The 15,280-nt window shown below is 39.3% G+C and overlaps 3 protein-coding genes across 4 annotated transcripts; 1 reads left to right on the forward strand and 2 right to left on the reverse strand.

Annotated features, from left to right (window-relative positions):
* Window positions 1-1,200: 1,200 nt before the first annotated feature.
* zcchc8 (zinc finger, CCHC domain containing 8) lies at window positions 1,201-6,225 on the reverse strand. Its single transcript, XM_037098487.1, has 14 exons — window positions 6,009-6,225; window positions 5,794-5,836; window positions 5,633-5,707; window positions 5,256-5,358; window positions 5,093-5,170; window positions 4,883-4,986; window positions 4,563-4,628; window positions 4,399-4,459; window positions 4,170-4,306; window positions 3,928-4,070; window positions 3,704-3,819; window positions 3,405-3,491; window positions 3,000-3,108; window positions 1,201-2,772 (listed from the first exon to the last, which is right to left on the reverse strand). Exons 1-14 carry the CDS (start codon window positions 6,181-6,183, stop codon window positions 1,793-1,795), a joined length of 2,277 nt encoding a protein of 758 aa, XP_036954382.1. The 5' UTR covers window positions 6,184-6,225; the 3' UTR covers window positions 1,201-1,792.
* Window positions 6,226-6,515: 290 nt separating this feature from the next.
* On the forward strand, window positions 6,516-8,851 carry si:ch211-110p13.9 (uncharacterized protein LOC562347 homolog). The gene is made up of 4 exons (XM_037098491.1): window positions 6,516-6,927; window positions 7,428-7,557; window positions 7,647-7,780; window positions 7,884-8,851. Exons 1-4 carry the CDS (start codon window positions 6,808-6,810, stop codon window positions 8,649-8,651), a joined length of 1,152 nt encoding a protein of 383 aa, XP_036954386.1. The 5' UTR covers window positions 6,516-6,807; the 3' UTR covers window positions 8,652-8,851.
* Window positions 8,852-9,245: 394 nt separating this feature from the next.
* rsrc2 (arginine/serine-rich coiled-coil 2) lies at window positions 9,246-15,184 on the reverse strand. Of its 2 annotated transcripts, none has more exons than XM_037098490.1 (10): window positions 14,867-15,184; window positions 13,866-14,010; window positions 13,522-13,562; window positions 12,065-12,228; window positions 11,631-11,762; window positions 11,494-11,541; window positions 10,770-10,855; window positions 10,409-10,674; window positions 10,221-10,310; window positions 9,246-10,108 (listed from the first exon to the last, which is right to left on the reverse strand). In XM_037098490.1, exons 1-10 carry the CDS (start codon window positions 14,870-14,872, stop codon window positions 9,923-9,925), a joined length of 1,164 nt encoding a protein of 387 aa, XP_036954385.1. In that variant the 5' UTR covers window positions 14,873-15,184; the 3' UTR covers window positions 9,246-9,922. The 2 variants fall into 2 exon arrangements, with proteins under 2 accessions (XP_036954385.1, XP_036954384.1); XM_037098489.1 differs by having other exon boundaries at window positions 11,425-11,541.
* Window positions 15,185-15,280: the final 96 nt, after the last annotated feature.

Raw genomic sequence — 15,280 nt, forward strand, 5'->3', positions numbered from 1 at the left:
AGGGCAAAACAACTGTCGGACACTACACTGAAGCGTCGCAATCAGGAAATCAGAGACTTTTACTTTGCTGGCATGATGTCGAAATGTTATAATATTGTCAAAGAAGTTATTATAAAAGTTAATAAACTAGCAAAACGCGTTGGCCGAAGAAACATGTGCAAGTAACGTTGGTGCAACTGAGCATAAACCCCTAACAGCGTGCAAATCAGTGTTCAGGATCGGACCAGGTCAGAAAAATGGCTTATCAATCAGATGTATAGGAGGAGTTTCCATCCCTAAAGACCTTTTTGTATGCCACTGCCTTTCACTGGAGCATTTTTAAGGGTTTGAACTGCACTGTGACATTTATTCTTAAGTCTTGTCTCATCTAAACCTCTTCTATTCAAGCTTATTGTCCTATTTCTAAACTTGTTTTACTCTTTTGTTTCTTGATGCCTTCCTACTTGTATTTAATTTATTTTAAATGCAATTTTTAATGTCTTTTGACGTACTGTAAAGCACATTGAGTTGCCTTGTGTCTGAGTCGTGCTATACAAATAAACTTGCTTTGCCTTAGCAGAAGTGAGGAATTAGCTCTGAATTTTAATAAAGTTTCACATGACTTTACCAGGGTTATATAATTCTGTCCTGCTCTTGTCTATATTATAGTAGGTAGCTAAATACCTAGGTGCAATTCAGTCATGCTAGAGTTAAATAAAATGGTTGCCTGGTGGGTTTTCTTTTCATAGAAAATAGGTTAAAAATACTATTCTTACAATTTGTACCCTTTAATAAAATATTTGGAGCATTGCAATAGTTAAATCTCATAATTTAGCACTGCCATTGAGAACATTTATAGCAAACTTCTTCCACATTGAATCAAAGTTAATAAAAGCTGATGTTATGTCAGTGCACACAGAACACTTTGACTTGCAGATGACTTGCACATACATGCATACAGAATACCAACACACCCACAGTTCATACCTCTGCAAATGTACAGACATACTCAGGCGCATGTATGCTGAGTTTATGTGGAAGATAGCACACTGTGTCTTTGTGTTAAATCTGTATTTGAACATTTTATGATACGTTTTTGTTGGTCTATCATTTCAAAAGAGGAGAAATAAGTTTATATCAGCTGTAATATGCATCCGTTTGAATTGTACAAAAAAGGAAACCCATACACCAAGCTTTTAGATGTCCTTAGAACAAAATGTAGACTGTTGTAGTGCAGTTTTAATTTGAAACAATTTCATTTTGCAAGTATCAAAATCAGCAAGTGAGCTGATTATAGCAACAGAGGGTCAGTGTGTTCATGGAACTCTGCTAAAGATCGCTAGCATTGAACTTCATACTGTTCCCCATCTGTGCTGTCAACATGCAGTATAGTGAAATCCAACTCACATTTAGCCACGACTACCAGACAAAATAAAGCAATGAAGCAAAGCATGTTTACTTAAAGAGTCTAGAACAATTCAAGTGGACCAAAAATAAAAATAAAAGCTTTGTAAACCCCAGATTAAAATTAAAACATGTGAGGAAATTACCATTTTACAAATATTAAAATAAAATAAATTGAATGATTAACACTATTGCTACAAAAAAAACTGAGACAATGGTCCAAATTTACAAACCACTGCTGTGGCTGTTTACAGATCATATGTATATACAGCATTGACATTCAACTTCATACAAAACAGTAAAAAGCTTAAAAAAAAAAAGCTTTATGATGGTCATGAGAATGAAAATATAAGTTTTTGTTTAAAAAATATCCACATTTCCTCAGTTCTAAATCAAGATGGTAATTTTTTTATTTTTTCTTTGCCAAATTTCGAGGGGAACTTTTAAGCAAGTCTCTGATCTTAAGGTACGTCCCTGTAGCTTCGGCAACTTCAGTGTATTCTGGGGTGTCTTCAAATGGAACAATGCCTGCGGCAAAGTTGCTCCGATGAGGAACGGCTGTTATCTTCTCATCATTCTTAGGAGAAGCACAATCTCCAGCCCCCCCAGTATCTGGAACTGGGCTCTGTGGGTTGTCTTCCTGGCATTTGAATTCATCAGGGATCTGACGGTTGTCTTCCTGGTATTTAAATACATCTGGGCTCTGTGGGATGTCTACCTGGCATTTGATTGGATCAGGGCTCTGTGGGCTGTCGTCTTCGACTTTGACTGGACCAGGACTCTGAGTGCTGTTATCTTGTGCTTTGACTGGTTCGGGGCTCTGAGGACTGTCATCCTCGACTTTGACTGGTTCGGGGCTCTGAGGACTGTCATCCTCGACTTTGATTGGTCCAGGGCTCTGAGGGCAAATCTCTTGAACCCCTGGTTCCTTTTGAGTTTCACTGCTATGTAAACTTTCTGCAGGTTTCGTTGTGTCCATTGCTTCTTCAACCTCTTCTGTTTCTGTGTCTATATGCACAGGTGTGGACACACTTGATGAACTGGGTACAGGTGTTCCCATTGCAGGTGTCTCACAGTCACTATTAGTGGCAGTGTCAGCATTTTCTAAAGCCGCCCAAATCAGTCTCTGCTGTTCTTCCAGTTCCTCCAGTGTGAGTTCATCCTCTGCTCCCTCCACAGTCTCATCAGCTACCCAGTTACGCCCTCGCAGAGCTGGAGAGCCGTTGGTGGGTGTAAGAGGAGGTGTACCTTTAGGAAGAGGTGGGGGAGTGGGTGTAGCAGGAGGAGTGCCCTGGGGTAAAGGAGGAGGTGAACTGAAGCAAGGCGAGCCAGGGGGAAGCGGAGGTTGGAACTGAAAGTCACCTGCGCCGTGATAAGGCGTTCCTGGGTCTGTGGGAGGACATGAATAAAGTCCCTCATAGATTAGAAAGTGAAACTTAAACCCAACAAAGAGGCAGTTGATCCAAGCATTACCAGGTATTATTCTGCATTCAGCTTTCAGAAAATGACTGTTAGCTTGTTGTAAAACACAACTTTGTGTTCCAGTAAGTTGTGACAGACATTTAAAATGTAAAATGATTTGCCTGCTGAAAAGAGTGAATAAGATGAAGAGTTACCCGATTCAATATCCATATCTGAGTTTGTATCAGGACTGGGCCTTGTCCTTTTTCTTTGCTGTGGAGATGAGTCGGATTCATGTCGTCTCTTGTTGCAGGTGGCACCAGGCTGATGGCAAGGAAAAATTAAATGTAAAATTAAAATATTTAAAGGGGCTCTATGTAAAAACTTTAAATTTAAGTTGTTTATTGCTACTGGGCTGTGGATTTTTTTTGTGAAGGACTCAAATTGGATTCCAGCACAGACCTGATAAATAGTACTGCAGGTGTTAGTAGTAATAAAATGCAAGACTGATATACTGTCAAGCTGTTACAGGCAGCAGACTTGGGCTACATGTCTTGAGAGGAAAAACCTAAACACTTGAGGAACTTAATTAGACAATTAGATAATATATAGATAATTACCATCGGAAAGTTGTTGGACAAGTAGGCTGCATAGTTTTGCTTCGTGTGACTGCTCTGCATTGGAATAGAACCATACTGCATGAACTCCTGGAGGTCAGAAATAAGAAAGAAAAAGGTGAGATGTGCAACTGTGACCTTCGACCAAAAATCACTGAAATATTTTACTTGATAGACAGTGTCTCTATGATTCTGATTCCTTTCGATATTAATGTAACTGAAATCTAAGTCAGCCACCTGGACCTGGTAACTATTGATATATTCAGGCACAGCATTTGAAAAGATTATATTGCAAGACTTACATCTTTCATTTTGCTTGGAGCAGGTACATTGAAGCCTGGGAAATCTATCAGTTTGGAAACATCGTAAGAGAGGTTTTGCGAGTTGGTACTCTCCGTTATGTTACCATCATTTGAAACTAGGAAACAGAAAACAGATTCAGCTCAACCTCTGCAAATTTCAAAAATATTAGGGGAAAGGGGGAATCACTGGAATTACACATGTTTGAATTTAATTCAAAACATACCATTTCCATCATATAGTGATAAGCCAGAGTTCTCCATCTCTGCCTCTTTGAGCCAGCCTGGCGGGTAGCCTAGCTGCCTCATACGATAAATCAGAGGAGGGAGGGTGTTGCTGTCGATTCCCAGAGCTGATAACAGTTCATCACTGTTTAAAAGCAAAAAGTGTTAAAAACTCAATGACCATCGTGAACTTGTTATAACAGACATTGCATGAGATTAAATTATGTTTGTGTCTGTCTTTTGCCTCATGACTCCAGGCTTGTATTTAGCAAAGCGCTCCTCCACTTCGTCAGCATGGTATCGCTGGTTACTCTGCATGGCCTGGTTGTTGTTCTGATTAAACTCCTTTCTTCTCTCATTAATTGCAGCCATGTCTTTAGGCTAGAGGGAGAAATAATTTAAAAATGTGGTGAAACAGGTTATTCTTATTTCTAACTTGGGCTCATACCATCATAATGATTACGTGCTCTTACCTTTGGACAGTCTCTCAGCTGATGACCGCCTGAACCACAGTTGAAACACATCGATTTGGGTCTACAATGAAGAGATCAGTGACAGACTCATTATATAGTTACATGCCACCAGGGAACAAACGGAAGCCAGTCATAAGAAGCTTAATGAATAGCCCCAGACATACCTTTTGTCTTTCATTTCTATTTCCTGCCCATCTGTGCCAACAACCTGGTTGAACACCTGGTGATAGCTTTGCAACAATTCAGGAAATGCTATCATGTTTGTGTCGAAATCGAAATCAACAAAATCATTATCTTGTCTTTTCAACACCTTAACAGAAGTTCCACTTAAATGCTGTGTATATTAATCGTCATTCCTTAAAAAAGACAATTCTTATCCCAAGGCTCTCTACAAATTATCTACATGTGCAAAACATGTTCAAAAGAAGTGACCTAGCAGACTGTTGATTTTGGTGATGTGTGAATTTATCCATTTTAAAGATACGTTGGAACATCCCATCCCTCTGTCAGCTGGGGGTTTTCATTCACCAGAGGTTGTCCAAGTTTATCAAGACTAAAAGTAGTGAAATATAAGACGCTTCCAACAACCTAAGATAGAAAAATAGGACAATAGTTTGTGAAACTACATCAGACTACATATGCCTGGCAAGAAATTGGCAATATGCAAATCACTTTAATAGCAATAAATACTCACTTTAAAAGCTTCTGTTGTTGTTCTTACACTACTGGTTGACGACTTCTGTGGATCTTCATCCATAGCAAAAGCCGAGTTCTTCATAGAGGGTATAACATTTTTTTTTAGCAAATCTATAACTATAATGATATTATGAAAAATAAAATGCAATCTGGGTAAATACCTGAGGTTTCACGTGAAAAGAGGACTTTTTCTTTTCATTGCTTGGAGCTTGGTGCTTCAAAATGATACTGCAGATGCAATCTTCAATTTCCTGACGACACCCCCTAAAGAGGAGACATTTATTATCGTTACTGTTTTGATCAATTATCATCAGCTACAACAAAGTTTTCAGCAGCAGTTTCGTGCAATTTGCCATAATGTAAAACTATTGCTGGGAAAAATCTTAACCACTGACACGAACATGTTTAAAATAGATATCTATATATTATAACAAGCTCATCCTGACAGTCAGCCAAGGCAGAGGTGACACAATACTATACAGTCGCGAACTAGCCAGTATATGTACTTAAGATGATTCATAACAAAAACATTGCTTACTTTGAAATACTGTTGTTTGCATAAAGGACTTGAAGAAGTGGTCCATCCATGTTGACATCTTCAATTGTGATGCCGCTATAAAATTAGAGGAAAATTGGGTTTTGTTACTCATCAGTTTCGTTTTTATTTGAAATGCGTATTGCCCAGTGTCAGCTAATTACCTTGGTCGTGTCAAGATGTTCTGTTTTCTTCTCAAACCTTTATGTGATCAATGAGTTAAGGAAAAACACGAGAAATAATACAAAGACAGACATTTTCGGGTTGTGTGTTTTCTGTTTGGTTACAAACAGGAGGTTGACTGTGCTAGCAGCGGTTAGCTAGTGCTAACGTTACATCCACTGTGCTAGCAAACACTGAGCGCCTCCGACAAGGATATTCTCTTCAGTGAGTCTCTGAATGTAGGCATCACACTCCTCCAGTCTGCTCCTAAGCTCGCCCATTTCTTCCTGGTCTTCTTCATCATCTGTGAAGCGAATGTGCTTTGATAACGTTGGTGCGGAGTCATCGAGCTGCTCAAAGAGCTCACTATCCCCGAAATCAACTTCAGCCATTTTTTTCCCCAGCTCAGTGATGCAGGACGGGAGTTCAGAGGTCAAGGCAACCACGCTTCGTTTTCATTGGTCCCATTTATGTCACGTGATACGTGGACGAAACCACACGTCGGGGGGTTTACTGGCCCACTATTTTGGTTTACGGGTTCTATAAATCCTACACGAAAGGAAGCCATCGAAGGTTGCTTACATTAAATAAAACATAGGATTAGATGAAACACACAGCACACCTGTTCCAACCATTCTGTAAGTCTGAAGTCTGGAGATATGAAATTAGCACCCCTAAGAAGATCAACCCATTTATACAGTTGATTCCGACATAAATGCTCCAGTGTAAGATTCATTACTTCCCACTCTAAAATGTAGAAGCAACTATTATGCTCAGCTCAATACAGTTTGCTTGTGTTTTGTTTCTAAAGCAACCAATAGTACACATACTGATTTATCTAGTCTGTAAGGCATCGTTGAGGGCTTATAATACGCCAATCTCTTTCTTTTTAGTTCGGTTTGTTGCAGCCGTTTGAGTTCTTAGTTTGCGTTTTTTTCTGGTAAAACATTTAATCTTTCTCCAGGACAAGACACAAGTGTGACTGAGTGGGAAGCTTTATTTGCGTCCTTCAAGCAATGGCGGGTAACTTAACTATCCCGTTAACTTTACCGCAGTGGGACGGGGGCTCACGCAAAATTCGCTTTATTCATTTGGTGGATCAGACATCGTTCAGGCTGACAGACTGTCCCAACAAGGTGAGTGTTAACATCACTGCAGGAGCAAAGGGGTGTGTGTTTGTTCTTAGAGCTCTAATGACGGTGGTAGATTTGTAGGTAGAATGCTAAGACACACCTACTTTTAAAGGATTGTGCTTCTTTTCTTTTATATGAATATTTACAATGAAAATTCAGCTTTTTTCCCCTATAGCTTCCATGTTATATGACCCAGTGACCCCATACTAATGCCGAATTGTATAACCACACTGGTCACATAAAACACACCTGTTTTAAATGGATGTTACTGCTTCGTTGATTTTATATGGATATTTACAATGAAAATTCAGCATTTCTTTTCAATAGCTTATCTGTCATGTGACCCATTGACTTGAATTCAATGCAGACAAGTCCTCTTATACTGGCTAAATGCGACACACCTGTTTTAATCTGGATTTTAGTGGAATTTCTATTTTTCATGAATATTTTGAAGAAAAATCTGTTGGTGCCTTAATACACTACCGTCTCTTTATTGGTTTCAGAGTTCAGTGGTTCCTCTCTTTTTAGGAGCTGATCTCTTCTCACACACCGACATCCGAACAGAGAACCATCCCAGACATCATGCAAAGTTTGCCAAGAAAGGACTGGCAACAAAAATACATTTCTCCTCAGGTAAAATGAGAGTTGTACCAAAAGACATAACACTGACTTATCTTACATCAGTGCACAAACACTGACACTAGACAATCTTCTGGTTGCAGAATTTAGGTTCCATGGGTTGAAGGTACCTACTGTCAGTAACAGCCTCTGGTTCTACAGCGTTGAAGGACTTTTTCGAGTAGCCTTTGAAATGTACAGTAAGCAAGAGCAGCTTGCTGTGCTTGAGAACTTCCAGGTAGAGTGTAATTCACTTTGTGTTTGTCTCTGCAAGGTATCAGTGTTTTGTTATATGTATACCACTTTATATCTTTTCATATATTATTGTCTTTCCTTTGCAGGATGTTTGGAAATCACAGATAAATGGGAGCCCTCTGAAAACGAGTTACAGCCTCAGTGTGCAGCTGGACTTTGCAATATCCAGCAACTTGCATGACATAGAAACAAGCAATGAAACCCCATCACAACCTCTGCATTGCCACGCTGGCAGAGAATCGGTGGATGCACATGGCAGTGACAGATCAGCAGATCATGACTATTGTTCTTTTTCCAAGCAGAGCTTGCATAGTGACCACAACCAACTGGTGGTATCCAAAGTAAGACAGAAATTGCATAGCTTGGATGACAAACTCTCTTCTGTGACTCTCAGCTACTCAGGACTTGAGACTGTATTGTTACTTTTGGAGAATGTTGATCGGTGCATAAATGGAAATCTAGAAGAAAAGGATGTGACAGAAGCTGTACTAGCCCTGCTAAAGGCCAAAGACTGGGGCTGTATGTATTCCAGTAACCTGCTTAGTTGTGTAGGACGTTGGCTTGGCCAGCAGTTTCATGCAGCCAACAGCAGCATCAGCCAGAAGGTGGAGGGCTTTAAAGTTCATCATATTGAGAGAATTAGTGACTTGCCACCTGCTGAGGAACTGGCCACAGAGCTGTTCCCAGAAGCAATGCAAACACTACTGCTTCACTGGATGGGTTTAAGTGAAGAGTCCACCCTGGAGAAGAGACACAGCGAGTTCCCAATCCTGCTCCTTATCCTTGAGTTCGCCAACCACAATCTTATCACTGGTGTGGCTCATGTACTATACTCAAGTCTTATATGTAAATAAATGTGGATTTCTATGTAGGCATCAGCAGTGAAGTTATCCTTTCTTCCCTCTATCTTTTGTTACACAGATTACATTTTTAATAACTATGGCTGGGTGACAGTTGACAATTTGTCAGCTTCCTGTGGAATATTACAGCAATGTGTGCATGAAATATTTGTACAAAATGTTATTCCAGTTGAGTTCTACTGCATATTTCAACAGTATTCTAAAGCCTTTTGTGGCTCCAGAAGAAGCTCCATGTAATCTGGTGTAGAGCATCCTGTGATGTCATTCAGTGGCTATATTGCACTGCGGGCAAAACCTACTATCCAATTTATCAGATAACTTCTGCTTCTGCTTCTGCTGGGGGCCCAAAAGAGTTTGTACAACTTTTTCACATATCAGTAATACTCCCATAAACTTGTAAACACACTTAAGCGTGTAAAATTGATGGTTACCCTTTAATGATTGCAAGCAAACTGTGTTCAAAATTGCCAAAAGCAAATATGAAGATGACTTCTGCTGTAACCCATAACAGTTAATTCAACTTCACATCAATTTGACCCTTTATGATTTTGCCTTGATTTTCTTACAAGATAAATTGACATGGGGAAAATCTTTTGATGTTAATTTAATCCTTAAGGCCCAGCCCAAGCATTAACACAACTCGAATTGAACCAAGAGGTAATAACTCACAAATATCACATAAAATAAAAATTGAGGTGAAAAGAAAAAAAAATTCAACACAAAACTAATTTATTTCAATAACATTTGAAAAGTGTGATTACTCCTCAAGCTCATCTTCGTCCGTGGTTTGATCTCGAAGACAATATGTATTATATTCCCATTTTCTTTTTCCCAAACAGGGGAAGTAAAATTAAGGGACTATAATAATGGTACATTGACTTCAGATGCCTTTCCATAAGTTGATGTAAACAGTGCTCACTTGAACCACAATATATTCAGCTTATGTTCAAACAATTACATATCAATACATGTTTGAGTTTTTTAAAAAAAAGCTACCACATTATTGAAACAAATCTAATTTCAACCAGTATCAACCAGTCAAACTGATGCATCCTTTTTGCAAAGATGTACGGATTCAACACTGAGACAAACTCAGCATCTGTCTATTTACAATGTAATGTTCAAATATGCAAAATGTTTGTCTATAAATAAATTACAGATTCAGAGCAACATCCATGCAAGCTGCATCCTCAAGCTTGAGGACTGGCGATGAATTGGTGGTCCTATATGATCAGATGAGTGGCAAAGACAGCCGATGTTTGGCGCTAGATAGAATCCATTCCACGGGAGAATGAGGAGGAGAAGCCGAGGCCCATTCCCCTCTGGGTGTGTGTCTGCGACCGTGCCATCTCATACTGAACATCAAGGTTCCTAAACATCTCCTCCTGCTTTTGAAGAGTCTTCATACCTTCATCGTTAATTGGTTTGGCAGCTTCAGCCTCATCCTCTCCCTGTAGAGACATCAGATCAATTTGAGGTTAGAAAAATCCAAGTGGTGGACTCAAGATTTCCTGGAAGTATTAAACATATATTTGTTAAATAGACTGCCATATTCATACTTACTTTAATACCCATTAGTTTGCGAAATTTAACATTTTGGTCCTTGTTTCCAAAGTTTAGCTTCTCCCACAACTCAGCTGTCTGGGACTTGTCCTTAAAAATTGAAAACAAATGATGAGCATCATGTAATGATAATTGCGTATAAAAGATAAATCATCACAATATCTATTATTATTCAAGTCCAGTCTTACTCCATCTTTCTTTCCCTGCCATAGCATTTTCCTCTTTTTTTCCTGCTCCGCAAACTTCATGGGGTTTACAGAAGATGGGTTATAGTAGCTTGGCACAGCAATACCAGTCTCTGCCAGTGTTTTTGCTTGAAGGGCTGCCATCTGTGCTGCCATAGCAATCTGGGGTGTGACCTGCGTCCCAGAGGCCAGGAGGGCTGCCACATTGAGTCCAGGGTTCGAGGAGGCTGCTGCCGCAGCAGCAGCAGCCGCTGCAATAGGGGCCGCCACTGGACACAATACACAGACCAGCATAAGTAAGTAACTGAAACCTGACTCAAATGATAAAAAAGTTTTAAAACTTGGCACAATGAGCGCCTTTCACCTGCAGCTATCTCCTGCTGTTGCTGCTGCTGTTTCTCAAACATTTCCTTCTCCTTCTGCTCCTGCAGTTTCTTGGCTCTCTCCAGCCTGCAGCGATAATGGGATCATGTTACTGTTTGGTTTAAAGCATATAGTGTTCACTGCTGTGTACCTAAAAGTGATAACGGAGATGTAAGCAACACATCTCAAGTACATTTTGAGCATTTGTACCTGGGGGGGCCAGTGAAGATTTGAAATTAAATGAGTGGAGAGAAAGGAAAAGCAACATGCACCCAAGGTCCCCGGCCAGACTAAAAATTATGGATGTTATAATGACATGGTCAGTGTCTTAGACATCTGTACCACCAGTACACCCCACCTATCAAAACTGTATCTTTCCTTCCAATAATGCTCTCTGGTAAGTGTAATATTTATGAAAAGTCAGATTGCAGAAAACTAATCTATGCTTAACTTATAACCATATCATCTTCTTAAAATGTCATTAATAGACCAGTACAAGTTGAATATTTATGTAAAATAAACAAAAAAAAACAAAATCGCTTTGTAGATGCACTTATGCGGATGCAGTAAGTGCTGCTAATTGCTCAGAACTGGCCAGAAGAGTATGACCAACCATCTACAGTAGACTGTAAATGCCCTGTAAACTGTTGCCTTGCCTTCTGGCCAGGGCCTCTTGTGCATCCATAGCTGTGTTTCGGCCCCGGAAGGCAGGTGGATTAACAGACCTGCTTCGACTCTTTCTGCGCACTTTCTCACTCCTTTTCTTTCGATCTCTGGTGGAACAACCAAATTCACATTGTTAATGGCATATAGAATGGCAACTATGAAAGACGAGAGTTCTCAAAATTTAAATTAAACCTACCTGCTTTTACTGCGACTTCTGCTATGATGACGGTGTTTGGTCCTTGAACCTGAGCGAGACCTGGCCTTCTTCTTTCTGTCCCGGCTGCGCGATCGTGATCTCCGTTTGTCCTTACTTTTGCTGTGATGTCGCCTGAAAGAAATAATATACGTCAACATGAATCAAAGTGAAACCAATATTTTGTTCTTGATAAATATTTTTGAATAGATAGTCTACTGTATATAAAATTGCTAGATGGTATTTCATAAGACCAGAATTTCTAAAAAAAAAACAAAGCTCTAGTCAAAGTGTCAATATGGCCATTTCATACATAACTCAGCAATTAATTCAACTACAGCAGATGATTTGTGACAAAGAATTTTCCTTTATGTCATTCTACTTTCATAAGATGATGTGCTGAACATATTTCTTCATGCCATTTCTTTCAGACTAACCTCTCTCGTGAGTGTGACCTGGACAAGCTCCTTCCCTTGGAGGGCCTCCTGTCTTTGCGTCTGGATCGCTCCTCTCCATGCTCTGCTGAAAGTCTCTCTGGCTCTTGCTGCTCATCTGTTTTTCTGTGTGATTTGGATGGCTTCTGAGAATCTCTCTTTCGTGCCTGTTTTAAGAAGAAGTTGTCTCTTTCAGGAAAATAGTGCAACAAAAAGAGTTAGTACCATGGCTTAGAGCAGAAGGTATGTAATTAAATTTTGAAATGTTGAAAAAGAAAAAAACCTTGTCATTTCAAATCCACTCTCATAACATACACAGAATGTCATTCAGTGAACATGATTGCAAGCGTGGGCAGTTCTGGGATACAGATCAACTTGACAGCACAATTTTCAATTTATAAATTATATGAATTCATCAAATCAGCTTGTATGGGACCTCTCAAATATCTTAATAGTGCAACTCTTTTGATATGATTCTCAAGAAAGGAAATGAATGTAGAATGTGAGTTAAGGCACAAAAACAATCCGATGTTACCTAAATGCATTGAACTTGAACCCACTCAAAGACGGAAGTAGGGATGGGCATCCAACTTACTTTTTACAGCTTCTCTACTTATGTCATCCAAATCACATAACACACAATGACAAATTAACATGAAACAAGGGTAAACTTTCTCGATACAAGTAATGCAATTTTAAAATATACTACTTGCCAGGGTAACCATTCCTATTTCAGACTCGCATCATCTTTATCGCACGTAAACATACTTTGGAATGGTTCTTAATTCCTAAGATGTTCACTGAAGAGGAGGACAGTAGTTGTTATTATTTATACAGCCAAATTGTTGACATGCAAAATTGCATAATTGGATAGGCTATGACAAAAATCCAAGAGATTCTGTTTGGGTTCATTGCAGGATCAATTAGTTAAAATTATGCCCATCCCTGGCTGAAAGAGATGCAAACGTTAATTCCATTTTTTTCTACTAAAACTGTGAGACAAATAGAGTTTGAATGGCAGATAGTTACCTGTCCCAGTAGAAGACATAATATTTTGCTATGTCAGCAGGGTCTTCTGTTCAGTCTCTTCGTGCAATAGCACGCTGAGTATGATTTATTGTAGAAATGTTATCATGTGATCTACACACAGGTTTTAACAAAAAAATAAAAGGAAACAAAAACTACTCTTCACCATTTAATATGGTTACAAACAATGACAGATATCCAAGGATGAAAGCTTCCTTTGAGACATGTCAATATAGGGAGTGTGTAAAAAAAGGACCTTTTCCATGTGAGTAATGCCAACTCCATCTATGTCTTTGCTCTTAACTTGGTTACTGTAAATTATCTAACCTAATAAAAAAATACTCACCTTAACCTATAACTAACAAGGAATACAACTTAAGGCCTAAAAATCACATCATGTGTTTCTAGTCACAGAAATGTATATATTAATTTACCTCTTTGCTCCTGCTTCGACTCCGTCTGTATTTCCTGTCACCTGGAAACAGCAGAAAGCACAGTGCTGACTAACATACATTTCAAAATTACCTTTCAGCGGACTCAAGACTCAAAAAAGGAAAATGAGTGAGTACAGTGCATGTCAGTAGAGCAACGTCAGTCACCTCTCAAACATAAGGCTATATTAATTTTAGTGTAAAAGTCATTTGGTTTTTGTTTTCTTCCAAAACATTCAATTGATACACCTAATGAGTGTACACTGGGAACCAATGTCATTCCATGGCCCTATACGAACTCTTCTGGCATATTCAGCACTGTCTGGGTACTGTTACTGAATACTAACGTTTTCGGTCCCTGGAGCGTGACCTTGACCGTGAATGGTGGTGTTTGGAGCTTCTGGGAGATCTGGATGACTCCATGCTGTGTTTTTTTCTGTGATGAACTGGAGAACCTGTTCTGGTCAAGTTGTCGGAGTCATTGTCACTTGCCTGAAAGAAATCAGAAGAAAAACACACAAAAACATCAGCAGGAAATCTGTGTGGTGCATGTGGTCATATCCTAGTTGAATACGCTTACAAAAACAGAGTGAATCATTTATTTCTTAATACAAGTGGTATGACTGTGAGCTTATTCTTTTTTCATGTTGCTTAAAATTACAACTGCAGATAAGACATTATTACAAGGTAAATTTTACCTTGTTAACGGTTTTGTTAAACATTGGCTGCTGTTGCAATATAGCCAGTCTTTCTAAATGCAGTATTTAACCTTCTGCTCACATATTCTCTAGATGGAAATCTTATTTTAAAACAACATATTTTTGATTTTTTTGCACAGCCTTGTGATACTGGGCACTCTCCATGTCAATGAACATCATGTGGTAAACAAAAGACATCCTTGAATGATTGTTTAATCAACGGAGATCAGTCATTTCAGATGGTTATGGATAAAATCAAGAATTACAATACCACCTCACAGGTCATCAAAATGTTAAAACAGCTGCAACTTATGTTTATATATTACGAACTTCCTCAATCGAAATACGACATGGAATATGAGTATCGTTTTTTAAGACCAAAATCTACACTTGTTAGGGAGGCAGCACTCAAAATAACAATCAAGTTAGCCAATATGCTATACACACAGGCTAAATCACCACTACGTTCGTCATTCATTCTTACAGAGAGCGATTTTAGCGCTAGCTTAGCTAAATCGCTAAGCTCGCTACCAATAGCCGCCATCTTTAGGAAAAATGATTTCCAAATAGAATTGTCAACTCATACACACGTCATTTAAAAGTTGTTGCATTCATGTGCGTCCTGCCTGTATTCGTGTGATGGTACTTACCGACATAATTCCGAAGCACACTGTAGTATTATATCACGGCTGTTTCGTGGACTGTGCAAACGAGCACGGAGAGGTAGCTAGCTGCTAAACAGCCGTTGTCTAGCTCAGCTAGTTTGTTTCACGTTGCCAGGTTTTACCTTTTGAATCCCCCACTTTCAGCCAAATTCCGAACAGAGCTTCTGAACACTAACCGGACCAAACAAGGATCAAGAGCAACAAAAATATTTAAGAAGCATATAAGGTATTTTAATTATGTGAAGTAAAGGCGCCTCTAGTCTTTAAGACACTGCAGTAAATGTAGCTGAGCAGACCCCGCAATCGACTGGAAGATATCTAACCTGGCAACACAGGGCAGGCTATCCGGACTTTCCTGCAATGCCCCGCCCCGCTGTGTGTGAATGTGGGCCACTTTCC

This window comes from Acanthopagrus latus, chromosome 5 (genome assembly GCF_904848185.1).
Source record: "Acanthopagrus latus isolate v.2019 chromosome 5, fAcaLat1.1, whole genome shotgun sequence".
In the NCBI taxonomy this organism is placed as follows: Eukaryota; Metazoa; Chordata; class Actinopteri; order Spariformes; family Sparidae; genus Acanthopagrus; species Acanthopagrus latus.

Bases quoted from the DNA above. Each gene is read 5' to 3' on its own strand.
- zcchc8 (XM_037098487.1), bottom strand. From the start codon at position 6,183: ATGGCTGAAGTTGATTTCGGGGATAGTGAGCTCTTTGAGCAGCTCGAT. The intron at 5,171-5,255 runs GTATTTACCCAG...CCCTCTATGAAG, and splicing joins CTTTTCACGTGAAACCTCAG to AACTCGGCTTTTGCTATGGA. The intron at 3,492-3,703 runs GTAAGTCTTGCA...TCTGACCTCCAG, and splicing joins CTCCAAGCAAAATGAAAGAT to GAGTTCATGCAGTATGGTTC.
- si:ch211-110p13.9 (XM_037098491.1), top strand. From the start codon at position 6,808: ATGGCGGGTAACTTAACTATCCCGTTAACTTTACCGCAGTGGGACGGG. The intron at 6,928-7,427 runs GTGAGTGTTAAC...TATTGGTTTCAG, and splicing joins TGACAGACTGTCCCAACAAG to AGTTCAGTGGTTCCTCTCTT. The intron at 7,781-7,883 runs GTAGAGTGTAAT...TTTCCTTTGCAG, and splicing joins CTGTGCTTGAGAACTTCCAG to GATGTTTGGAAATCACAGAT.
- rsrc2 (XM_037098489.1), bottom strand. The intron at 11,542-11,630 runs GTAGGTTTAATT...TTGTTCCACCAG, and splicing joins AGAAGTCGCAGTAAAAGCAG to AGATCGAAAGAAAAGGAGTG. The intron at 10,675-10,769 runs GTGAAAGGCGCT...TATTGTGTCCAG, and splicing joins ACAGCAGGAGATAGCTGCAG to TGGCGGCCCCTATTGCAGCG.